General features: G+C 41.1%; 5 protein-coding genes across 5 annotated transcripts; 1 reads left to right on the top strand and 4 right to left on the bottom strand.

Moving 5' to 3' along the window:
• Positions 1–2,424: 2,424 nt before the first annotated feature.
• MELLADRAFT_123446 (uncharacterized protein) lies at positions 2,425–3,751 on the bottom strand (the record flags this gene model as incomplete). Its single annotated transcript, XM_007416398.1, has 7 exons — positions 2,425–2,765; positions 2,878–2,900; positions 2,999–3,087; positions 3,177–3,232; positions 3,321–3,348; positions 3,463–3,503; positions 3,604–3,751. 7 exons carry the CDS (start codon positions 3,749–3,751, stop codon positions 2,425–2,427), a joined length of 726 nt encoding a protein of 241 aa, XP_007416460.1.
• Positions 3,752–13,719: 9,968 nt separating this feature from the next.
• On the bottom strand, positions 13,720–17,213 carry MELLADRAFT_124635 (multi-copper oxidase laccase-like protein; the record flags this gene model as incomplete). The annotated part of the gene is made up of 23 exons (XM_007416397.1): positions 13,720–13,934; positions 14,018–14,041; positions 14,143–14,176; positions 14,247–14,336; positions 14,403–14,413; positions 14,489–14,644; positions 14,727–14,823; positions 14,902–15,107; positions 15,185–15,193; positions 15,272–15,364; positions 15,435–15,681; positions 15,759–15,765; positions 15,840–15,905; positions 15,981–15,995; positions 16,071–16,153; positions 16,217–16,237; positions 16,301–16,320; positions 16,387–16,504; positions 16,568–16,631; positions 16,712–16,794; positions 16,854–16,863; positions 16,931–16,963; positions 17,044–17,213. 23 exons carry the CDS (start codon positions 17,211–17,213, stop codon positions 13,720–13,722), a joined length of 1,872 nt encoding a protein of 623 aa, XP_007416459.1.
• An 826-nt stretch (positions 17,214–18,039) lies between these two features.
• On the top strand, positions 18,040–18,765 carry MELLADRAFT_53845 (uncharacterized protein; the record flags this gene model as incomplete). The annotated part of the gene is made up of 4 exons (XM_007416405.1): positions 18,040–18,231; positions 18,291–18,444; positions 18,518–18,638; positions 18,714–18,765. 4 exons carry the CDS (start codon positions 18,040–18,042, stop codon positions 18,763–18,765), a joined length of 519 nt encoding a protein of 172 aa, XP_007416467.1.
• Positions 18,766–22,769: 4,004 nt separating this feature from the next.
• MELLADRAFT_93756 (uncharacterized protein) lies at positions 22,770–23,043 on the bottom strand (the record flags this gene model as incomplete). The annotated part of the gene is made up of 2 exons (XM_007416396.1): positions 22,770–22,976; positions 23,029–23,043. 2 exons carry the CDS (start codon positions 23,041–23,043, stop codon positions 22,770–22,772), a joined length of 222 nt encoding a protein of 73 aa, XP_007416458.1.
• Positions 23,044–23,882: 839 nt separating this feature from the next.
• Positions 23,883–25,211, bottom strand: MELLADRAFT_124546 (uncharacterized protein; the record flags this gene model as incomplete). Its single annotated transcript, XM_007416395.1, has 7 exons — positions 23,883–24,244; positions 24,355–24,377; positions 24,487–24,575; positions 24,645–24,700; positions 24,792–24,819; positions 24,917–24,957; positions 25,064–25,211. The coding sequence occupies 7 exons, from the start codon at positions 25,209–25,211 to the stop codon at positions 23,883–23,885; spliced, it is 747 nt and encodes a 248-aa protein (XP_007416457.1).
• Positions 25,212–26,709: the final 1,498 nt, after the last annotated feature.

The raw sequence follows: 26,709 nt of genomic DNA, 5'->3' as shown, positions 1-26,709 counted from the left end.
CCGACACATAGTGTTGTTGCATGTAATGTACTTCAGGTAATCTGAACACCGTGCCGCTTGGCATTTACGAGGTCTAACGAGATATACATGCGTGAGTATGAAAGAAGATAATAAATTTAAACTATAACAAAATAACTGACTGGGTGCTCCATTCTCTTCTCTTATTTGAGCAGGTGGGTGGTGAGCCCAAATAGTCACAAGTAATGCTTTTGCAAACTATGACGCCTAAGCATTTAAATCAAACAGTTTGCCAACTCTTCTTTTCTTTACCTCCTCCAGAAGTAGTATACATGAAAGCAAATGCTCCCCAGTTTGTGGGACGTTTCTGATCAGCAAGCTTGACATATACCGTGTTGCCGTTGGGAAGAAGCGGATAGCCCTCATTGTCAAGAGTAGTTTCTTCATGTATATAGGTTACAAAGGATTCCCTGTAGAGGGGTAGGCCAAACGTTTTCTTGACACCCCGAGGTGTGGATTTGTTGGATTTTGAGGACTTTATCGTCGTAGTTGATGGAGATATCTTTGAATTGGTTTTATGATGATGAGTGAGATTAGAATGGTTGTCTCCATCTAAATCCACATACTCATCATTGTAATCAAGATCTTGATCAAATCCATTGTATTCATCGTCATCTTCCATGTTCGCAAAGTCAGTTTCCAAGACATGAAGGTTGTCAAGGTCAGTTTCCAAAACATGACTCATTTCTGAGGTGTTTTGAGGTGTTGTTTGATCAAAAAAAGGTTGGAAAGTAGGAACTAAATGCTTGATTATATCGAGATTGGTCTTGAATGAGGAATATTTCACGATACAAAATTATTGGTTTTTGAAGATGATAGGATGAATTATGGAAATAAAAGATGTTAAAACGAATAAAATGCAGAACAATAAAAGGATAATAAGCCTTTGCATAAGTCACTTGCATTTCTTCAAAGAAGGTAATCTCCGACCTTTTGACAAATCGAGTCTGAGCTAGGTGTGCAAGACTCTGGCCTTGCTGGATAGAGGTCAAGCGGATGTCCTCCAGCCTCATTTAAATCGCCATTCAGATACGTAAGCTCAGCGGCAGTACCTTTTCTACCACCTTTAGTGGATGTAAGGTCACATAGAAACTTGAATGCATTGGAGCCAATTCAATCCATTGGATTGGGAAGATTCATTGCAAAATTAAAGAATCATGAGATGAATTCGACTTTGACGATGTTATCTTTGCGGCGGTTTGGGATGTCTGTGAAGGATGTCTTGCAAAACTATGATATGAAGGGAGATTTTTGACATTTGCGAGGTTATTTGATTGCGATGATTAGATGTCGGAAATGTCTGTTCGGAAATTTCGACAAAGGTATTCCAGTGGTATACTATTTGGACCTTTTTTTTCCGACTGTATTTCTTACATACATTCCAAACAGAAGATTGTATGTAAAATTATATAATCGGCGGGGTAAATACATTTTTGCAATCTTCACGATTTGCAAACTTTAACCATCTCCAAAGCGACATCACAAAATTCTCACGCCCCCTATTTAATGCTGGCAATGATAGAAGTGCTTTGCACATGGTTTTGTATGAAATCAAGACAATTGTCAAAGATAATTGTCGATTTCTGTCTGATTGTAAGAAACAAATTTTGAAAAAAATGGTGAGCTTTGACTCTGAGTATGCACATATATCTTGAAATTCAGAACAGTGGTACACAAAATCAAAAACCACATAAGAAAACCACATGAAAAAACCACATGGATCTTTTGGTCTTTGCGGGGAGGTTCACAAAATCCATGTGGTTTCATGCAGGTTTTTCATACGGGTTTTTCATGTGGTTTTCAACTTTCTTGTACCACTGTAGAACCACATTTTAACAAATGATGAGCTGTGAGTATTCAACAAAGATCAACAAGTCTTGTCTTACAACCTTCACCAAGGTTAATGAGGGTTATTGACGTCTACACCACGGGGCAACTTTGAACTGAGCCCACCTGAGATTGAATCAGTGTGGCATTGAGTGGAGGTGATGTGAAAAAGGTCCCCTTTATAGGTGACAGGAACGTGGATGAGGTCAAGTAGCCCTCACCCTGGCCTTCACCTGGCCTTCACGTGTTCAAAAAGGTACATGTTCCGTTGACGTCGTATTCCGTCTGAAACAAATGAACAAAAATAATATAACAAATGAATGAGTCAAGGTCGTGAATTTTGGGTCTCACCAAATCACGAACTTTTGTCCAGTACGAGAAGGTCTATGGAAAAACCCTTCATACCATAAGAAGTACTCATAGTAAAAAGAATAACAACACGTATAAATTTCCTTCAAGGCAAATACTGAATGAGGTTACTGAGTGAAAGGCCGAAATGGGTGAAAATGAGTTAGAAGAGGGAGTAGTTCTTTTTGTTCTTTAATTTAATTACAATTTAGATAGACAGCTTGCAAGAGACTACATACGCCTTCGGCTTGGTTTTTTTGCTGGAGTAGGGTTGTTAGGTTTTGACTGGGCAGCACCTCCATTAGGCTTTGCTCCACCTTTTCCAGGTGCTCCGGTAGGATTCGGGTCCTTGTTTGGTTCACCTGGTTTACCGCAAGAAGGCTGTACATTCTTTTGCGCTGGCATTGGCATAGTAGCTGGCCATGCGGGTGGAAGTTTGAATCCTGGAAAATCCTTATCATGAGCTGGTGTATAAGTTGCCCTGTTTGGAGTTCCATCCATATATTTTCCGGTCTTTCCATCTTCCCAGCCAAAAACCCCAGTCTGGGGATTAGCGATTGGATTTGTTCCCTCTATTAGTGAAAGTATGAGGAGATTCAATAAGTTTGGGTAGAGGAAGAGATAAACTTGGGGAGTCCGACTCTGTAGGTACAAAAGAAAAAGAAAAATCCAGAAGACACTCACTGCCTTTGAAACCTCCAAGATTACTAGTTACAAATAAGGAGCGAAAATGTGATCATTGTCAGAGCTTATCAAGTCAAACTTTAAGAGACGGGGATGTGTTCATTTGTGAGAGTGACTCAACTGCCAAACAAAAATGTGCGAGTTAGTAGGGTTCGACACAAGCGCGCTGACCGGTGGGAATTGCGAAAAATAGCAACATGCTCCATACGACTATGCGACCAAATCAGGGTCAGTGATATTTTCGAACAAAGGGCTATCGATTTATGTAAATATGCGAGCAATCTTGCGAGCTGACTCACGCAGCCATAAAAAGTATCTTTGGAGTGATCAACAGTAAAAATTGCCATGAATTGGACTATGTTTCCCGATTGATTGTCGGATGAGACGAATATTGATGGACATTTGAGCTGATGACCACGGAAACATAAGCGAGATACACTTACCGTTGGGGTATGCATTTCGCGTGTTATGCTGCGAAGATGTTATCAAAATGTCACGATAGAAGTGAAGGGACTCGGAGTCAGTTTGAATCTCTTTAGAACACTTAATCTCTTCAAAAGAAACTTTAAAAGAAGCTCAACTCACCGAGCACTCAGCCAATTGGATACTTTTGGAGCAGGATTTTGCTAAAGAGAAACACAACAAATCGAGGGAGTTCAGTGATTCTATGATGGAAAGAAAAGTATATCTCAAGCCTCTTGAAAATGAAATCAGGACCATATTCACGTGGGTTTTTGGAAAGCCATGCCGGAGAGACGTTATAATCATGCACAAAACCTGTTGCTTCATCCCAATTGGCTTGAACTACCATGAAAACTAAGCACCAGATGACCAGGATTATGGATGGTGTGAAGGTGTAGGATTTGATGCACATCTTGAGGAATTTGATACAAAGCTAATGAAACGGAAAACCAAGCGCTGCGGTTACTAGTGAGGTCTGACTATATACGAGGAGGTCGCGTCTGACTCTTCGATAGAAGATTGTGCTGAGCAAGTCAAAGACGAAATATAAATTTTTTACAAAGTGCGATATTCACAATCTGAATGATTTCTGTAGTATGATAAGTCAATGTGGGTCTTTTCAAAACTTATATGATTGCGTGATGTATATATGGGGAGTTGCGCTGGTGATAACAAGGCTGTTTCGAGCTCCAAGCTCGCTCAGGGGTTTGTCACAAGTGGTCTGCACCACTCTGATATCTTCATCTCTTGAAGATGCACTTAACCGCCCATGACTCAGCGAACAGCAGCACGCGCGATTCAAGATACCATGTCAGACCAGGCATTAGTGATAGGAAATTTCCATCTGAGCTACAGGGTGGAGCACACAGACCGATGTGATTTGATGAAACAGCCGGATGAGACAGCTAGTCGACACCAAGTAATCTTATCGTATTCCTCAATCTAAACAGTTTTAACAAGTCCCATTTCTCATCTTATCAAGTGCCATACCCGTGCCATCAGAACTCGTATCAGCAAGCATGGCAGTTAAGAGAGGTGAAAAGGCTCGGCGTGACTGAGCTACAATCAAGAGGATATTGAATTGAGAAGAGTCATTCCTACTCTTCATAAAGCTAACTCCCTCACATCCATAAACCAACAGAGACTCGGGGTATGAGACGCCGGACAAAGATTTGCGTCACAACTCAAGTGGTGGGCGTAGCGCGAAAAGCGCGCCTTTTGGGCGCGCCCGGAAAGTCGAAATATAGGGTCGGCGCGCCCTTTGAGCAAGTACACCAGGGGGTAAAAGTCACCGCACGCAAACCGAAACCGAGACCTTTCAGAAACGTCTCAATTCCAATTCAGTTGAGACGTTTCTGACACGTTTTCAGAAGGGACGTACACAAAGGCGTCCCCGTCACCGAACTATCACGTCCCAGAAAACCAGAGCAGAGTGGTCTCCTTCACCGTTCCAGGGACGCGCTGTGGAACGTGGTCGGAACGATTCGACGTGAGGGGCAAATGCTCAAAAAAGGAGAGCCCAGAAAGACTTGAACACGGGCTCGCGGCCAAAAACACATCGTAAGCCATCAATCTCCAAACCGCTACACCATAATGTACATAACATTTGTTCACTCTCAAAGTATATAGTCCAGATAACGATCGCGAGTGTTTTATATTTCTCAGATCTTTTGATGATATAATCAAATTGACCTTTACATATTTTGTAGATTTGTTTTCGTTTTTTGTTTTTTGTAGTTTTACCTCAGTTTAGTCGAGGTTGAGATCCCGATTTTATGTTTCTTAGATAGGAATGAGATGCTGTCCAAGAAAGCCATAAAGGATTGTTGCAACACCAACAGCCACATTGACCAACATATTATATTTATAATTAAACCTTTCACCAGCGCTTAAGAAAGCGAGATGAGCCAGAAACATAGCCCTAAGGATGGATTTAAGTTGACTGGCGTAGTAAAGCCTAAGTTCGAGTAGAAGATGATGTTTTGCCTTGGTAGGATAAAGTCGAAAGAATCTCCCACAAGCCAAATAGAGACCATAGAGAGCATAAGCAGCGGCATTGAAGTAATCTAAACGTTTGGTCCAAGGTTTATCTCGACAATGAAAGATTGTATTTCAAATCCAAGCGTTCATCCCAACAAAGGTATTACCCCGGTATAAGTTTTGTAAAGGCCATGAATGAGGGATGGTAATGTTCAATTTATAGTAAGAGAATAGATAAGTAAGTAAATTAAAGATACTAAAGAGAGCAGATAGACGTTCCCAAATCACATGCCAACATCTGAAAGGCCATTTTCCATGAAACTGCACAATTCTACCAGGAGGTAAACCTTGGAGTTCAACACCAGGAGTTCCTATATTTGATTCCATTGTAAGTAGTGTTTCATCTTGAAATATTTAGTTCCAACATCCTTTTGAAATTTCTTGATTGATCGGAAAAGGCTTGGTACGCTTGATGAGTGACGAGAGCGAGTGAATAACACAAGCTATGGACACTGAGGTCCTTCAAGTCAACCGTTTGTTAATAAAAGGTCATTAGTGACCTTATAATCCACACGGTGTCTGTTCAAATAAGTGACAGTTTGTTACCGTTGGCAAACGGTGTCAAGTTCCTGACACCGGGTGACACGGTTTTCAATACAAAAAGGTGTTTCGGTGACGGAACACGTTTCTCGTCGGTCACTGACACGTAACTTTTGAAAACGTAACAAAAACCGTTCCAGGCCGAGGACGTTTACCCCCTGGTGTACTGTTTGTCAAGTTCAAACAAGTCAAGTGCAAGAAATTGATGGAGCAAATCTCACAATATCACAACACATAGAGCTTTTGAAGACAGAGTTCTTATTGATCATCCAGCGGAACTCAATGACATTCCAATTGAGGAACAAAGCTACATAGAATCTGTGTTTGACCTCACTTGGTTCAATAACTCTAATCAAGTATCTACAGATGTCATGTCAGTGGATGATTCTGACAATGAATCATGGGACAAAGATGATCTCTTCATTTGATTTTCAACATTTTCTTTGTCCTTTATTCAAGTAATACATCATCTGCAAGAATTGATGTTCCCCTTTCAACACTTTGAATAGTTCTTTTGTTCTTTTGCCATTTTTTTTTTTGAGTTTTTTTTGGTTTTGTGTACCCAATAGGTGCGCCCTTGGCGCCCCCACTATAGGTGCGCTGGGCGCGCCCTGAATCCAAACCCTGCGCCCACCACGTGAGTCACAACACACTCCATTTTTTTTCTCAAGAATGTGCACCTCATGTGCATGCACCAGGCACCTACATGTTGGACCTGACCCAAGGATAGAAGCTCCCAAACAGACAAGTTCTGTTTGGTTTTACCAACCCTCACCCCTCAACTCCACCCAGGGCTATGAACTGGCCCTGAGGGCTTGTGACTGGCCCCGGGGAACCGCCCAGCCCTGGGAGGCCTTGCTGCCCCTCAAAAATTGGGGAGGGCCAACCAAGGCACACCCTGAATAAAGGGGGACAGGGCTCGGCGGGGCAAGGCCCAATTTTGGGCACAGAAGGAGACAAAACAGGGCATGGATTGGCATATATTTCAGAGTCACTTGTATCTACTCATCAAGTATAGAGTTGTAATAAGCTTGTAAATGATTCAAAAAGCTTACAACTTCTAACACGCATCTACTAGACTACTATTTGATCAAGTTTGAGTGATAAAGGAACTACCTAAAGGTAAGAAGGAACAAGAACAGTACTTGTATCTACTATTCTATAACTACGAAGTAAAAGTAAAGAGAAACATTTTAACCAACTTTAAAAGTAAAAGTAAAAACTAAGAGAAAAGTTCTTTAATAAAATTTTGAGACATAATTGAGCCTTGATATTTTGTGAAGTAAAAGATGCACAGTGGTTGCTCATGACTCTCAAAGTGTCAGAGAAAGTTCTTTTGGATGGAGCACTAGTGGCAGGCACAGCAAGCATAGCTTTGGCCATACGTGCTAGATTGGGCCGGTGACATTGATTCGAACTCCAGTAATGCCAGACATCACATCACTCATCTTCTTGAGGAGCAGTTAAATACTCATTGACCTTGTGCTCAATGGTTATCAATTTGTGGGGCTTAATGAAGTGTTGAGGTTGATCTAGGGTGAGAGTTTCTTCTTGAGGTTTGACAATATTGATGTCAGGATCTTGAGCAGGTATGAACTTTCTGGCTTGATCAGTGAAATGTTTAAGTAAATCTTCTTGGCTCCAACCAAGAGACTCCTTGGTTGAAGCTTTGACCGCGTTGATTTTCAGGTAAGGATCAAGTATAGTAGCACATTGCTTTCTTTGGGGATGTGAACAAAGGGACAACTTTGCAACAAGTTTCATGACTGGGCAAGAGGTGAGCAAGACTGTAAGCATATGCTTATAGCAAGAGTGATCACTCAAGAGAAATTCCCCCGTGCCAGAACTGTGAAAATTTTCCCTCACTCTTGCACACCTGATCAACTCGCCAGTCAGGAATCTCAGGTTTCAAATTTCACTTCTCAAAATCCACTTATTGCATATTGAATGTTTCAAATACCACCCACTCACCCAGTGTGCTTGTAGGACGGCCCCTGCTTTGCGTGAGAAAGAAAACTTTCCGGATCACACAAAGCAGACCGGCCTGTGGCCGCCATCCCAAACGTCCTCCCCCTACTGATAGTGTAGGAGAAGGACAGGGTGGTATATGTAAGGTTACATATAGCAACCCACATATAGACATGAAGTCTAGAAACCGTTGCTCTCCAAATGGATCTGAGCAGCCTCTTGATAGTGAACAATTTTCTTCATCATTTATGGTATACAAATAATGTTCTGGAAATTTCCAGAAGATTTGTCCCAGAACGTCAGAAAGAAAAATTATAATGGTATCTGGCATTCTGGTGTTCTGGAAGTTTGAACGCCCCGGCAGTCCAGAATACCAGAATCCTGAGTACATGACTGTGACACAAAGTGGAACCTTGTTCACAGAAATATATTTTTCCGGAACACCAGAAGGGTTCTGGTGTCCTGGGAAAACCATTCTGGAAATCTCCAGAACAATATTTGTATACCATAATTGGCATGATACACTCTTTCAACTCCTTGCAGCTGGAGTTTTATCAAGTCTAATGATAAAAAAATAAATTAAAGTTAACAATGAAAACTAGAGAGGACCCCAGAAATCTCCAGGGAAAGTATCCAACCTAAAACCACCCAAATTGACCTTTTCAATACCCTGTGACACGGTAAATACCCAAAAATAAGACATAAACGATTCCGGTTTTGTCAATAGGTTCAAAAAGCAAAAATCACTAAAAATTTCCCAGGAGACCAATCCATTTGTTTTTTGTTGGTATGTACATCCAAAAGAGTGTGTTTTTGGGCTTTTTTTGGCCCAGGACAAATCCATACCTGTTACATTGGCAGGTCTGAATTCAAAAAACCTGATTTTGGCTCAAAAACCCAAAAAATACCTTTTTTGTTGGTACGTCGGTGTTTTTTTTTGACCCTCAATCCATTCCTTTTAGGTTGGGTACTTCACCTGGAGCTTTCCGGGGTCTTAACTAGAGAGAAGTGATGAAACACAAAAAAAACTCACTGCTTCAAGTTGTTTGACCAGCCATTGGTAGTCAGGAATCACACTCATGAAGGTTGGATGCTTGTTACCTTCAATGTCTTTGATGACATGAGCTAGAGGAGCTAGGAATTGCACAAGGGTCACAACAAGGACCTACTCATCTTCATCTAGTAAAAAAGGTTCAAGTGAGGTATCTCCATTGCATACGTAACGGACTACCAGCTGAAGTTCAACAAATTGTTTGAGGCAAGTGTGAGTTGAAGACCACCAAGCTGAGACCTTGTGGACCAACCCAACCTTGTGTTTGAGCTTGGAGAATCCCTGAGTGGCGCTTTCGAGGGCAGCTTTGAGTTGAGTACTGTTCTTGACTTGCTTGTGGAAAGAGCGGACACAAGGTAAGATGGTACTGATTTTAGAATGAGGAGTTGGCTTGATGAAAAGAGGAACAGGAGGTTGATTGGGGATTTGAGTATCAAGGGTGTTGACTACAGGAGGGGCATTCTTGCCATTGAAGACAGCTATTCCAGTTTCGGCGACCAGATTGATGACATGCACAACACATCTGTGGAGATTTTTGGAGGCATTGAAGCTGGGTATCATGGTCTGAAGGTGTCGACCCATAGTTGTGTTGTTTGAGGTGTTATTGGCAGTAATGCAATGAAGGTTATTGCCAAGGTTGAGCTTGTCCAGAGTGTGATGGTCCAGAGTGTGATGGAGTAGAGCTGCAAGATCGGATCTGGTGTGAGGTCCTTCAATTGGTTTCAAAGCAAGAATAATGTCGCACATGTTGAAGTTTTGGTCAATCCAATGAGCAGTACCACCAAGCATCGCGGTGTTACTGGGAGAAGTCCACCCGTCACACGTGATACTGATGTGTGGAATAGTTGAAAGCTCGTTGATGAAAGAACCTCAAATGGTTTGAAAATTCAATAAAATACCTTTGGAGACCACAGTTTGTTTCAACAAGATGGATGGTGTGGCGGTGTTAATCATGGTGTGGAGTTGCCGGAACTCAGGAGCATCAACGAGACAGATTGGGAGTTCCCAATTAACTACTAATTGGATAAGAGGCTTTTTGAGATTTGCTTGATTGAAAGGCTTGATCTTGAAGAGTAAAAGAAAAAAAGATGAGAGTGACAAACATTCTTCAAGGTGCCTTCACTATGTTGCTGAACAAAATAATGCCACACCCACAATGAGTGTGCAGTTGCAGTGATATTGGAGTTGACTTCAGAGATGGAATCTGAAGGAGCCATACTGCTGGTAGCTGGAGTACCTAATGTCAATGTGTTTGCAGCAGCTGACACATGTGCTGCGCGGAGGATTTGCAACAAGCTACGGGTGACAGGAGCAGTTGAAGCAGGCATTATATGGGAATTTAGAATATATTCTTTAAAAGGAATTGGAAATACAAGATATAGTAAAGGAAATCTATTGATAAAAGGAAGTCTAAAGAAAAGGAATATAAGAGGATCTACTTGAAGGTTAAAAGCTTATTACAATCCAGTGTCCAACATGTACAGTGTGATTTATGTAAGTGATTGGTTGAGTCTAATCTTGATGATAAGTGATGATCTTCAAAGGGTTTGTTGACAAAAGAGGCTCAGGCATTGGCCGGGCACCTGTTCCCGGGATACATACAGGGCCTTTGTGTGTCTCATCATGTTAGGTTAAGGTGTCCCGGGGTGTGGATTGCTGCCTTCTCAGATATCACCGGGCAGACTCGGCCGGGCGGGGCCAGGGCTGGGTCATAGCCCTAACTTCACCCCCTTGTGTAATCAATTCCTATCTCATTTGCCATGACCACAAACACCACAGCCAAAAACACATCACCTTCTATAGTCAAGTACCCCAATCCTATACCCACTCCTTGACTTGATCTCACATTTCTGAGTCACACAGCAGTTATCTGCACAGTTTTTCTGCCATCCATGGCTTCAAAATCAGCACTCTCAACCACTGCTCTCAACACCTGTCTACCCATATCAATATATAGGGTATACAAATATGGTTCTGGAAATTTCCAGAAGTGTTTCCCCAGAACACCAGAAGTTTTTTTTGGGTGTGTTCTGAACTTATGGTATTCTGAAGCTTAGAAAGAAAATTGTATTTATACCACCACCAACTCGACCCTCCTACTCAAATTGGCTTCCTTCTCCCTCTCTTCAAATTCCTCCATTCCAATTGGCTATCCACAACCTTCCTGCAAGCATACTTACTCAACTCTTGTCTACACAATTGTTAATTTGCAAAAGCCATTGGTAGTTCTAGGACATCTGCTCATAACAAATTGCAAAGCACCACCTATCCACCTCTCCTTGCTACTTCAGCTGACAAGCAATACCCTGCCACAAATTCCAAAGGCAACAATTTGATGAACAACAAATCAACAAGTCTCTCTTGGTCCAACTCAAAGCAAGCTGCCTCATCAATTGCTGGTTATATTCCAAATCTAATAAGTTCCTCAGGTCAAAAATACCTTATTGATCTCATAACCAAATCAAGGTTGCAATCTCTTCTAGTTCAACTCAAATAAATCAAAAAGATCCCAGCAACGCCCGAACCAATCCAACACAACACATTATGACTTTTCAGAGGTTTTCCATGTTGTATTGGCCAACCCACATATCCAGACCGATACCCAATACGATATGAGGATAAAAAAAATCCGGTCGGCCATATTGTGTCGCTGAAGCAATACAAGCCGATACCGTAATTAAAGATTGGTTGCAAGGCTTTTCAAGTAAGAAAAAGGCAAATTGCTTCCATCCTATATTGTGTTGCCGATACCCGATATGGGAAATCCTCACTCCTCATATTGGGTAGGCTGAACCGACATGGGAAAAACCAATGATTTGGTGTTGGTTTGGCGACACAAAACCAATCCAATACCAACATCCATGCCGGATTGGTTTGGGTGTTGATCCCAGTCTCACTCCTTCAACCTCACCCAAAAAGGCTACCAGTCCAATCCAAAAGCAAGAGGGCAAAATAGTGACACATCAATCAACATGGAAGATTGTAACACAACTCACTCACTTTCCCATCAAGACCAAAAAGACCTCTTCTGCTCAATACCACATCAATGTAATCTAGCTTCCTGACCCAATTCAGCTCCATCAAAATCTGGCATTCATCAAATGTCACCACAGCCCATGTTGATTGTGGATACAACTACAACTGAAGATTGTGAGTTTCTGTGAGTTTCTTGTTTGTTCCACTTTGACTAACAATGTGATACTTGTTACTTTATAGGTTCTTCATCTTTACCTATGGCAGAAGTAGAGGAAACATCAAAAGATACAGACAAGGCCCTGAAAGTGGTAGAAAATGCCTTGGAATATGTAGCTGACAAGTCACTCCTTGATTTCAAATATTCCTTCAACAATGCCAAGCTCCATCAACATCAAACCAATCCTTCAGTTCTTCCACCTCATTTTGCAAAACCGGATCAACTCAGAGTCTCAAAAACTTGCAAACAAAAAGCCTTAAAGGCCACACAGATAATCAATTGCAACCCAACTCCTGTCCCAGAAGAACCAGTACCCATTACAAAACCTCACAAATGGACAATGCCAAAGGCTTGAGTTTTACTCAATGTTGAGGAAGACAAAGAGGATCCAGAGAGCATAGAACAAGAAATATGTGCCAATAGATCTCCTCCTCCCCTTTCCCAAAAAATCCCAGGCCGTCGGACTAGGGCAAAATTGCAAAGACTATGCTTCCACCCTTCCACAGAGAGCCTTGACCCATCTGCAAGCATCTGCTGTTGCCAAACCAGAAGTAGGTCTCAAATTTATCATTCATCAAACTCGCCATAAGCTAAACTAATTTCTAATGCCACTCAATTTTTAGCACAGTTTAAAATTACCAAGCACAGCTCAACTTAAGGCTCAGTTTACTTGCCTCCTTTCAACAACAAACCCCTGCCAACATTCGACATTCAGCCAATACCCCCCCAGCCCTGAGCATCAGTAAGGCAAAAAAGAAAGTCAATACTCACCTTGCCCACTTTGCAGCTCATAAACACAAAGCCACACATTTCCCATCTTCAACCCTCCACTTTTGCTAGTGTCAAAACAACTGATGCAAGCAATTTCTTGGCGCAATGGCTCATGAATTGTGTACCAATTTTTTTTAATCCCTTTTGTACATCCTGTTCAATTCCTTTTGTACATCCTGTGAGATGCAATTACAAGTTTTGCATCTAGAGGCTGTCTTTCACTCTTACATCACTTCAAAAGTTTTTCTAGTTCCTCATTCATTGCTTCCCTTTTATTCCTTCTTTTTCTGTAATTTCTGTAACTTGTCCACTTCTAAAAAGTTTTTTTCTCTCTTTACTACTGCCTCATATTCTAGAAAAATTATATTGTCTTTCTTTTTTTTCTCATCTTCCTCAAATACTCCAGGGCTTTTAGCTACCTGAAGTGCCTAGTGACACAAATTGATGGAGATCAAGACAAAATTCAAGAAGTAAATTGCAATTTAAAAAAATCAAGATTTTCCAAATCCAAATGCAAGAGGATACACCCAAGCAAAGCAATCAAAAATTCTTATGAGAAAAAGAACACCTGATTTGAACCAAAGTGTATTGACCGGTATATATATACTACAAAAACATGTCCTTTGTGCTACTGATTAAACAACTGCCTGTGTGTGACTGGTGGCGATGTTCAAGCACAATGATCTTTAATTCTTTCCCCAGCGCCGTTCTTTCATACGCTTCAAAGGCTTTCAACTTTAGATATCGATCTTCTAAGTAGTTTACCATGATCATGCAGACAATCAATGCAGTTGATCTCAGCCACTGATTCTACAAATCATGACTGAAGTTGATAGGTTGCTTGTCGAGGTAAACTTCGTTTTCTCCTCCCGGGCTCAATATCGTCAATAGTTTCAGTAGTTGCTCCGTCACATAGGGCTTGATTTGCAGCTGGTAATGTTAATGAACTCAGGGAAGTGGGATTCATGACGACCACCCCTGCAAATCCTGCGCCTAGATGCCATCCAATATGACAATGTAAGATCCAACAACCTGTCAAAGGATTGGGTCAGATTATCAGATACGCGAATTATTTGAGTATGATGAAAACCACCGCATGAAAGAAAAATACATACCTGGATTGTCGGCAACTACCCTCACTACAATCAGGTATGAGACATTGAAGTGTTTCAGACATCCATTTTGTTAGAGGTTTATCAAGCACGTGTATCAACCAGACCGTATTATTACTACCACTCACAAACTACGTACGATCCACCTGCGACGACTTGAGTCTATCATGAGGCGAGGAAAGATATATAAGCGGCCTAACGGGTTTCTATGCTCAAGACCATCAAGACTTACGTCTCTTCTCAATGGATTGGTGGTATTATAGGTCAAGGAATCAGCGACCGATGTATTGAGCTCCCCAGTTCCACTCGCTACGATTTTGGCCTACGTGAAGTGTATTGATTTAACAAGGGGGTTCACTACAGCTTAGAGGTCGGAGTATACACGTACATCAACTCCATCTACACTCCAAAACACCAAAACACGTCAGTATACAAAACGTGTCACATTGTACGATGAGTGAGACTGCGACTCACGAAGATGGTATGGATGGTCAAGTGCAGAATCGAGATTGTTGATAACGATATCATAACATCCATTGGTTGCCATCGTAAACGCGGCGACTTCTGAAGTATTAAGGTATCCTTGTCCTCCTGAGATCAGTTCACTTAACAAAGGTTGATAGGTATAAGCTTGAAGACAACAAAATGTGATCAACAAACATTAGTACCCGGAAAAAAACAAGAAAGTGGAAAGGGGTTTTCAAAAGCTCACTTAACCAGGTTGTATCATTGACGAAAAATCGACCTCTGCTGGTAGTAGTTGAGTTTACAGTCGAGGTCACAAATCCAAAACTTGACTCATAGAATACCTAACAAAACCCAATCCAGTTGATCAACTTTATGTGGATGAATTGATATTGTAGATCATACTGAGAAATGTAACTTACGCGCCCCAAGACATTTGTGCATGCTTCTTCGGCAACTAAAGGTACTAAAGTATCAGCTTCCAAGTCAATACAATCGCCAGAAACAGTATCGGACCAATCAGTGGAAGTTGGAGTTGTAATTGTTGTATTATAAGTAGTGGCCGTAGAATTGACTACTCTGATTATCGCTCGAGCGGTTGCTGCATCTCCAGTCATTCCAGGTGCAACTTGAATGTATAACGAAAACGAATCACAGGCGGTTAAGAAAAGGGAAGCTCTGTTCGAAGAAAGTGATCATACTCACGCCAAGCCCCTGATTCCAGAAAATGCAATTCAAAACGCAATCTTCAGAAGGTTTCATGAAGACTTTATCAAGAAAATAAATTCTTACAGCAATCTGTGTCCATGGCTGCTCTAAGATAGAAAGTATTTCCAACGGTATCATTGCTTAAATCAAGAATTACACTGTACCTTTCTCCATTATCTGAGCACATCATCGAAAAATCAAAGGTCAAACCTCCAAGTACCGCTTACAATCAAATCACGTGACTTACGAAAGGGAACCCGATGAATTGCTGTTGGTCCGGCCACTCCAGTTGCATCTGCCTCTGTCACATTGAGTGTATGCTCATCAACTGATACTCGAAAAAGAGCATGAGATCCACCTTCTATGAGGCGAAGTCTAGTTTTCTGACCAGCATTAAGATCAAATGTCAAATAATCCGTTGGAGTTGTACATGTTGAACCATTATCTGCATTCGTGCAATCGAAATATCCGATACCATTGATCAAAGCCGAATTCTATTCACTCAAATAAATCAGAATAAGGTCTCCATAATATTTTGGAAAAAAGAGATATAGAGCTGCATATGGCTTACAGGAGATCTTCAAGCGGTTAAGGTCAAGAAAAAAATGTCAAATTCATTTTCGTAAACATCAGTCGCAAGTCCAATGCTTACGGTGCTGCAGATGAACCCATGTAACCCTCGGGTGAAAGTTGCTCTTCCAAAATCTGGGCGCCCATGCTATTTTTTAAAAACCAGCGGAAAATCACTATTGATCAAGATATTCAGTGTGAAGATGAGATCTGAAGATCTTACTTATGATACCAATCGCTGCGGAAGGAAGAAATGTAAGTATTATCAGTAATCAAGCAGATGGTCCGATTTTGTAGAATTGTAAGAGCTTACTTCATGAAAAGTATCACATCTTGATCATAATCAACCCCTCTTACTAACGGATCATTCACACTGTGAACAATGAGTGGCCCGGCCTACGGAGTCCAAGAATGATGAGCTAGTTTACACATTTTCGATTTTAATCAGTCTATTCTTACCAGACCGTCCGCCGCGTAGTTCTAAAAGGTGAATCAGCAGATTAGGAAACAATGTAATATAAGATAAAAACATTGTTATCATACCTGAGAGTGCGCATGATACCCTTTCAAAGATACCGGAAAGACAATATTAATCTATGCTGCGATTGAATCAATGAGATCCCACTCACAGAATGTGCCATATTGTCTGCTGATGGTAAATGTATACGTAAAGGTGCTACCAGCTGGAATTGGGCACTGGGTCACACCAGTAACACCATCCATCCATGCCGTACCATTTTGATAAATCTATGATTGAACCGTGTCGTCGGCAAAATGTCACAGTCAGATCTAACAAAGGAATTTACTTACGCCGTGCCAATGAATAGAAACAGAGTCACTCAAGGAATTTGTGACTGCAACATTGATTGTATCCCTTCGGCGGAAGAGAAATCGGCACGTTAGGAGCTGCCAGACACTCCGAAAAGAACGGACGAAAAACAGATAGCTACTCACCCTTCCTTCAAAACCAAGACGGAGAAATTTTTAGAAATTCTGTCAGCTCTCGCCTCAAAAACATCGCGACCTGATGAATATGGCTTGAGTTGACACCCACATTGGCTTCTATTAAGGGCCCAGGAAACTGAGAATTTATTACAAGCATATTTCTAAATTATATCATTAGATCTTTCAGTTCCTTTGTACGCTTAACTACACTCTTCAAATGACGCTCACCTGGTGTATCCATCTGGAGCCGCCGTTTCATTACTTTAAACCGCAGTTTTAGTAAGACACTCACTGACGAATGGCCTCGATGAATGAATCATATGGCTTTGAATTGGACTTACGTCAGAGTCCACGCGTAGTTCCTGGTTTGAGCAGTCGAGGTAATGTTGAAGTCTGCGGAGAGGTAAAGCTCTGAAGAGTTGACCGTAACAGAAGCATAGCAAGATAAGAAGAGAATGAAGAGTAATGAAGAAACCACAATTATTCTCTGGTCTAAACTATAGCCTGGCATCGTCGTGTTTTAGGTATCACAAATAGAAACTATCAAAGGCTTTACTCTCCTTCTACCACTTATCACACAGTAAATCTAAGATGTACGGCCCTTCGGAGGAAGACTGATTCGAGGGGGTGATGCCATATATACCTTTGTGAACCACTCAAGCTGGCCACTCATTGCACGGCTTGAACACAATTTTGTTGGCAAAATACGCGTCGCATAACCGCCGCTTCATCACAACATGACTGCGGATCTCTGATCAGGATAGGAGATTTTGAGGCGATGAAAAACAAATGTCCCCACTGTAAGATTGTATGTTAATCTTGTAGAGCTCTGCAGAGAACGAGCCATTTCTGCCTGACAGCCGATGCCGTAAGCTGAGGGTCCAAGGCGGTGCGTCATGAGGTTTGTCTTGAACATTGATCTGAGATTTTGTTAAGAGCCGAAATTGTTCTTATGTAAACCATACCCTAACTCATGGCGTAATCACGCGTGGATCGTCAACAACTGATCTTCTCTCATTCGGCCGGTGGTGGAAGATTAAGAAAATTCGGGAGCATACGCAGCAAGTGCAGCTAGGTCCTGCCAACTCAAGCATCCACTTGGTTTGAAAATTTCAGTTGCACATGATTGCGGGTGATAAGAACTTCTAAGATTATATTCACCTAGATTTGAGATCCTCATATCTCCTTCCAAACCCTCTTCTCATTTTCTTTCCAGCCGGAATCTGATCGGGGAGACGCTAAAATGGCTCATACATCTCCTGAACCTGAAGACAAAAAGCAGCCCAGAATTGGCTTAAAAGTGTTTCCCTCGACTTGAAATTTGAACTTACAAAGCTATGCTCACAATGAATCGTCTGCCTACCTTCCCCTTTGTGTGCGCCATTGCACTTCTACTAGTCAATTCTGCCATTGCTGCTAACCTTGCACAATCTCGCGCCTTTGGAATTTCTCGCGTTTGTAATGGCTCTATCGCTTGTTCGCTCATCAATTCCAACTGGCCGACCAACAAAGACTTCACTTGTGGAAATGTTTGTCGACGTTTATATCTATCAACCGCACATCTAGTTAACTTTTTCTCAACATTCAGGAAACTATTTCCTCGATCTCCTTTGCTTCTGCCTATCCTTACATGATGATGGGGGAGGGAGTCTCGATGGTAAATTCAAGTAGCTCATGGCCCTCTTCAGTCGCGTCCGATTGTCAAAATAGTACAACTGCCGACCGATATCAATATAAAAATGGTAATGTCAAAAATTCTCTGGCTCAGTTCGATTGAATTCGGGCTGAAGAGGATTTTTTTGTGACAAAAACCAGGAGTTTGGAATGCTTACTATTCGATCGTCGCCAATTGCGGCTGTACTGGGACCGGAGAAAGTGCACTTCCCAATTGCACTGCTGCTACCTCCCAATCGAGTGGAGCTTGCAATGTCGCAATGTTGAGCTCAATTCACCTAAGGATGTATTTTTTATACACGTAAGATTCTCACACTGACGTATTCCGCAATCACAGGTTCACATTCTGTGCGATCGAGATGAACGATGTCCTCTGCACCTACACGTAAGGTAGCCTGGAAGAAGAGCTTCTAAAGCCTGTACACATGATAGCCATGCCTTATGTTCAGGTTGCATCTGTCCTACAAACCATGTATCCCCTTGACCTACTCCACTGCAGTCTGCTTACCCTTACATCCAATGGACAGCTCGAGTGCAAGAACTCACTTGCCAATGATGCACATCTTGATTTATTCTTCTTATAATTTGTGCTATTTTGAAACTGGTACACCAAATCCAACAGTGTTGTTGATTTATATGCAAGAACAATTATATTAGAGTTTGATCCTCTTTGAACCCAACTTACAAAGGCACGACTAAAGTGGAATACTCCATGTCAGGTTATGGGCGCGCTCATATTTGTGTAGGCGCGCCGGGGCGGGTTTTTTTGGATTTCTCGCGCCGAGGCGCCACTTGACGCGCCGGGCGCGTTTTCTTACAAAAAAAAACGCCAAAAGCCAAAATGTTGTTTTCATATTGTTATTTATTCTTATATGTTTGTATTGCCAGAGCTACATACTACAGCAGAATTCCCTTTTTAAGGTGAGAAAAGCTGAAAAGAGCTGTCATCAAAGCTCACAGCAAGTATCCAAGTCTCCAATATTGGTAACAGGACAAAGAACTCCTACAATTTGATGTGATTCTTGAAAAGGTGTGCCAACCCTCATTTTGTTGATTTTTCCAACGCCTAGGCGTGCCAAAGGTGTGTTTTTTGCGCAGTGCTCACAAACTGAATCCCAAAACTAAAAAAAATCTGTATTGGAAATTCCAACTATTGAGGTTTTTGATCATCATTCATTCACATTCCGAGTGATACCACTACTATAAATTTATTAACTTGATTGTCCTTTTTTTGGATCAACCCACTCACCCAGCTGAGTACTTGAGCCGGGGCTTTTGAGAAACTGGAGTGTTCAGTATCACACAAAACAGCCTTGGGTGGGTGCTCCGCTTCCCCATATGAGGTTGAGATTTAGCCAAGAGATTGGACAAGATATACATGTAGGTGGTTGTTAAGATATTCTATCTTATTTAGGCGGTCAAAGATCATTTTCCTATTTTGGATAGTGGTCAGGTTGGAATGGTGGATGTATTGTGTGTATGTAATCAGTTTTAAACAGAAATGTTGTGGGGCAAGGTTAGCATTAATTGGACAAAGGGGGTTAGCTGGTAAAATTGAATCAAGGGGTGATGGAGAATTGTCTTTTTTGGGATATCTGTTTGCTCTTGTAGTTTACTTACCCCCTCTTTTCTGATTCTTTTTGTGTCAAAAAGAATCAGTGAATTTTCCTCAACTTTTCATCATCATCTTTGTTTCTCTACTTTATTATACTCATATATTCACTCTCATAATAGATTTCATTTCATTTTGATTTGTTCTTAAACAACATCCTTTTACGTGTGCTCTTCAATTCCTTTTGAGCTCACAGGTTAGTCATTGGCCTAAACATAGACCCAGCAGTTGAGCTATAGTCTTACAATGAACCTGTGCCCTCAGGATTTCCCTTTCTGTGCTATACACTTTTCTTTGTAGATACGTCTAGTCAGGATCCTCAGGATTTTGTATAAATCCTTTTGTCACAAACATTATAGTGGTCAAGTAGGAACAAAGTTTGTATAGAGACAGAAATGAAATCTGATAGACAAAGTGACCAAACAACTTCCCATAAGAGAATGGAAGCACAAGAGACTGAAAGGCTTCTTGCTCTGACCAAAAAATCAAGTCTTCCACTACATACAGCTAATCAACAGCTAAGATGAACTGATAGAAACCATAATATATGAAAGTTAAAGTGGAGAAGAGAAAACAATAGGGTTGTGTGCATTGTATTTCTATCCAAATGAGTGCAAAAGAACACATTACAAATTATTCAAATATGAATAATAAATTGAGCAAAAATCCCTGTGAGCCTCATTATTACATCATTTTCAAATTCCTGTTTTCAGTTGATGTTCTGTGCACACAAGCATCACTACTTAATTAATACAATTATTCACCCATCTGGTTTGATATCATCCCAGACCGTCAGACCAGTGTTTTGTTGAATCCAGTTTAGTTTTCAATTATGAGACATCAGATTTGCTCATCAACCAACCCTTTGTCCCAACTGGGAATCATTTTGCCCTGAGCCTTTCACATCATGTTTGATATATAAGTAATGTCTGTGATAAAAGCAAAACTGAAAAGAACTTATTGAAAAATATATTTCATTTGAGAAATTACGAAATGGATTTAAATTGAAAGAATAAAATGGAAAAAGAATGTATTCAACAAAATAGGTATTATACATCTCATAAGATAAGTTTACTTATAAGTATTTATTATACTTGAGCTTATGTTATCCAGGAGATGAGTTATGTCCGTACTTATGCCCTGGCTGACATATAGAGAGGATATTCTTGCCAAAACCATGAAAATCATACATCTTCCCAAGTGGGAAGGGAGAAATGACTAGGAGTAGAATTGTTTGTAGAAGGGTTTATCACTGCACACCTGAGCCATAAGATCCACACTACATATGTGCAGAAGGCTGAGTGAATAGGTGGCCATCATGTACATACAGGTCTGTTCAGGTGCCTGCCCATCTGGATATGTGAATTGTATGTAATAGCCGTGTTCAAACCTAGCCCGGTTGACACAAAAACCAGGTTACCCAGTTGCTTTTCTGGTGGTAACTTTGTGTATCCATTGACAGTTCTTGACAGCTTCCAGCCACAAAGTCCACCGGGTCAACTGATTTTTTTAAAACCAGGTCAGGTTTGAACGCGGCTAATTAGGGTTGTGACCTGGACCCAGCCCTGCCCGGCCAACTCTGCCTGACGTCTTCTGCAGAGCTGACGGTACGCGCCCCGGGGCATCCAGTTCCTGCTCCATGACAGCTGAATATGGCCCCGTGGGCGCTCCAGGCGGCTCGGGCGCCCAACCCGGCCGGGGTGCCAACTCTTTTTTTGCCAAAAAAACGCCTTCACACTAGTCTCTTACTGGCCCTGATTGGCCCTGAGCAGTTTTCAGAGGTCATAGGGCTCACTCAGGGCTAAATTTGGCCCCGGGGCCGGCCCTGAACTTTCAGGGCCGGGTCACAGCCCTACGGCTAATGCATGCTGTAACTTTTTCAGCTTGACAAAAGCATTCCGTTCACTACATACATTGATTCAAAGTCTTGATGTAATTTCATTGACTAAACTTCATTTAACACCCTTTCAGTTACTACCAAATGGCTTCAAGAGTAGTGGCAGACTTGTTATGGAGCTATATGTAGTCAATTTTTAGGACAATTTTGACAAAGTGAAAAAAGTTACATGTTGTATCACATGTGATTTACTCATTTTGATGAGCGGTGAACTGAGTGGACCTGTATGTACATGATAGCAATCTGTTTACTCAGCCTGCTGTAAATATGTAGTGTGGATTTTATGGCTCAGGTGTGGAGTGAGAGATCCTTTTTTGACAAACTATACACTTGATCATTTTTCCATTCCCAAAATCACACCCAATTGTTACAGTGCATGTAGTATGAACTATTGCATAAGAATATATCAATAAAATTCACAATAGCCGTATTCAAACCAAACCCGGTTGCACAAAAACCCGGTACACCCGGTCAACCTTTTGGCTGGAAGCTGTCAAGAGCTGTCACTAGATAAACAAAGTTATCACCAAAAATGCAACTGGGTGTACTGGGTTTTTGTGTCAACCAGGTTTGGTTTGAACACAGCTAATATATTAACACTAGAGATCTTTACTCTTTGAAAAATTGGATCTCACAAAAAATATGGGATCTTATGCCTGACTGTAACAAAAAGTTTCAGGGTTTAGAGTGTCTTGCTTCATCATATTGAGCTACATTTGACCTAATGTACCTTTAGGATATCCAATCAAAGGCAATACAACATCTTGTATAGTGTATGATTGGCATCCAGCTTCATTGTTCAGCACTTTCACCTGTGTAACTTTGTCTTATAGGTCATAAAAACACCCATGCATTAGCTTCTGTGAAGATGTAGAGTCAGAAAACTACACAATTTCTCTTGTTGCAGTCTTGTTGTCACCATCCAGTGCTACTTCTACAATATCTTTCCCGCCAGTTGTGACGGCAGGTAGATCTTCAATGGCAGGCTTCTCTGACTCACACCCATACAGCTGCACTCTTTCTGATAAGACATAGCTCCATATGTAAGATTGGTAGATGTGCATATAAATCATATTCAAATTCTTGCAGATCTGGAAAGATATGAAAGATCAAGAAAGTCAGTGTTGATCAAGCAATACCAACTTGAGGACAATGCATCAATACCAGCCACTCACACTAGCTAAAGCTCCAAACTTATAAGTGAGTCCATCATTTTTGCTGAAATCTTGTAAAGCTAGAAATATTAAAGGATATAAAACAAACAGATGTGTATGAAGTTTATTTCTCAAGTTTTCATAGAAAATTTGATTCAGCTACATTGCTCCGCCACACATCTTCTTGGCATAACTTCCATATTAGCTTTAGCATCTTTGCTTTGTTCCCAAACCAAACAAGCATGTTCAGCATCTTGAGTTTCACCTAATTCCTTTCTTATCATACATTCATCTGTGACCTTTTGTGACCCCTGACCAGACCACAACACCAAATGCTTACACCACAAAGGTCCCCAGGTCACTGACAAACCCTGTGGAATAACTTTATTCAAAAACACCCAGAAATGATAATTAAACTTACACTCTCCAAACATTCAGAACTTTCAACAATTTTTGAGTTCTCTCTGATTTGATAATAACATCCATTTATGGCAGGGCAAAGACCAAACCTTTGGATTGACTGGTGTTTTTTATCTTTTCAGTCTAATATATATCAGCTTCTGGCTTGCCTTGAATAAGAAATAAAATGTATAATTCAATTTCTAAACTCTGGGAAGAATCTAACAAATTATAACCTTTCTTATAGTATGAATGTGTGTGTCACAAGATTCATGATATTATGAGAAGTATATAATCAAACTTAATTAGCAAATGACGCAAATAAAATATCAATTATGGTGTATGCTGAATGACTGATCTGACTAAATGAAATTTCAAAATTAAGACAAAAGATTGAAATGAAAGAGAAAGTAATGTTTTTGGCTTGGACTACCTATTTGGTATTCATCTAGACATCTTACGACTCCGCCTTTGATTAACGTTTTTTGCCTGACCCAAGTTGGAACTTACTATTTTTGACTTTAATTCAGCTCCATTGGAATTTGCAGCACCAACACCAGGTTTTCCGGTAGGATTAGGGTCCTTGTTTGGTTCACCTGGTTTACCACAAGAAGGTTGAGCATTCTGTTGTGCTGGCATTGGCATGATATCTGGCCATGCAGGTGGAAGTTTGAATCCCGGATAATCCTTATCATGAGCTGGTGTATAAGACGCCCTGTTTGGAGTTCCATCATAATATTCTCCAGTATTTCCATCTTCCCATCCGAAAACTCCAGTCTGGGGATTAGCAATCGGATTAGTTCCTACTATTAGTGAGATAATGAGAAGATTGATTTAGTTGGGGTAAAGGCAGAATCAGACTTCAGTCCAATGACATAAATCCAACTGGAAATTGATCCTTGGGAAGCTTACTCACATCCTTTGAAACCTCCAAGATTACTGGGTCAAGAGGACGAGACGAGAATGAAGTCATGGTCAGTGTTTACCGATGCATATTACAGATCATGCATATTACAGAGAAGGGGGATTAATCATGTAATATACTGACTGCCAAACAAAGATGTGTGAGTTAGTAGGGTCGGACACAAGCTCGCCGATCGGTGGGAAGGCCGAAAAGTAGCAACATGTTCCATACGACTACAATCAAATCGGGATTTGTGAGACTTTCGAGGATACAAGATGATTTGATCTTGGTCGATAACTCACGCAGCCATGATAGGTATCTTTGGAATGGTCAACAGTGAATATTGCCATGAATTGAACTGTTGTTCCCAATTCATTTTTGGAGGAGATGGACAACGATGAGCGATTTGATTGGATGATCACTGGAAACTCGGAGGGATAAAGACTCACTATCGGGGAACACATTGCGCGTGTTATGCTGGAACAAGTGTATCAAAATCATGTACCGGTACATAGAAGTGAAGGGAGTTAGTTTAGATATCATCGAAGAAAGCTTCGAAAGAAGGTCGACTCACCGCACACTCAGCCACTTGAATATCTTTGGAGCAAGATTTTGCTATGGGAAACAAAACGAAACAAGTCATGGAAATTCAGTGATTCCATGATGGAAAGAAAATTGCCTTATAAGCTTCCAGAAAAACAGACGTAAAAAATATATTTACGTGGATTTGTGGATAACCATCCTGGAGAGACGTTATAGTCATGTACAAAACCTGTAGCTTCATCCCAATTGGCTTGAACTAAAGTCAAAAAGAGGCACCAAATGGCCAGGATTATTGATGGTGTAGAGGTGCTGGATTTCATGGACATTTTTTAGGACTTGAAACAGAACAGATCAAGCAGAAACCCGAGCAATGCGGTTACTGGTGAGGTCTGATCGCTGATACAAGAAAGTCAAACCAATGTTGTCAATCAAAAAAACGCGCTGAGCAAGTTGAAGGCACAACATGAAACTTGGAGAAAGTGGGACATTCACAATGTGAATGAATCTTAGATGAATACTACGGGATCCGAATTCTTTTAGGATCACATGAAGCGAAAATGCAGAAATTTTCAGTGATCAGCAGGTATCCCGTTTGCTAAAAGAATCAATATGATGGTAGTGCACTGGGACGAGCATATCTCAGCATCCAATCATAGCGCGCAATCCAAGATATGCAGACCAGGCATCAGTGATGGGGAATCCCTTGCCTGGGCTCGTGGACTGAAGTGACGGATGTCATAGCCGTCGAACAAGGGAGCGCACATGCATCAGTGAGCTTTAAGAAATTCCTCACCTTGTCGATTCCAGCCCGTGCGATGATGAACGTTCTCTTCAGGATAACAGTCGATAAAGGGTAATAAAGCTCAGTGTGACCTGGCTCCCAAGAGGAAAGCGAAATGAGCTGATCTATGCTAGACTTGTCTGATCATAGCGCTGACTTCATCGCATTCCTAAACCAACAAAGAGCCAGTGTGCTAAGCCTAAGGCGCCGAATGAAAAATCCAGCCCCCGTCGTAATTCAGTGGTAGTTCATTTCAACCTATTTCAACCATAAGTGCCATTCGGATATCATGGTTGAAACAATACCAAAGCCCCCACTTTTTACCACTGTGCTCATGACACAAGCAATTCTGGTTTGTCCTATATACATAACCATATGGTCATTTCGAAGAGCACTCCCGTTTTGTCAAACTACACACTGTATCACACTCATTTGTGATACCACAGGGGTACAATCCTTCCTATCACACCTCGGGTCAAACTATCAGGATAGCCAGAAGTCCAGGAAATAAAATCCTCGCTAGAATCACAGAGCTTCAATGTGAAACTTTGGAAAAAGTTGATTAGTCTAACACTTCAGTTATGTCAATTTCAATGAGGACCCAACCAACGCGATGCCAAGTCATTGTCCAGGAAACAAGGGCCCCCAACTCGAGAGAGAAGATCAACTAAAACTGAGTTCGCAAAATCTTGTGCCGATGACTCTATCTACAAGAACTTATGATATACTGGCATCTCACACGCAAAGTCAAGATTAGATGATGTGGAAGAGTTAGTACGACAAGATACTACATAGTCATCATCAATCCAACCTTTCTAGGATCTCTGTTAGCAGTCGTCTCGAATAAAAATCGGTAAAGTTAGGTAGTCGATTGATCAGATTTGCAAAAAGAAGACTTTTGGCGCAAGAAGTCTAGATTTGACCAATGAGTGGAATTGAAGTCTCAATGATGAACCATGAGCTAGAATCCAGTTGGATAAATCTCTCGTTTTTGTTTATTGTAGTGGCCTGTAACCTACTTCACTTCTTCCTCCTTGATATTT

This window comes from Melampsora larici-populina (assembly GCF_000204055.1).
Source record: "Melampsora larici-populina 98AG31 unplaced genomic scaffold MELLAscaffold_60, whole genome shotgun sequence".
In the NCBI taxonomy this organism is placed as follows: Eukaryota; Fungi; Basidiomycota; class Pucciniomycetes; order Pucciniales; family Melampsoraceae; genus Melampsora; species Melampsora laricis-populina.
This window is presented reverse-complemented; position numbering and strand designations above follow the sequence as displayed.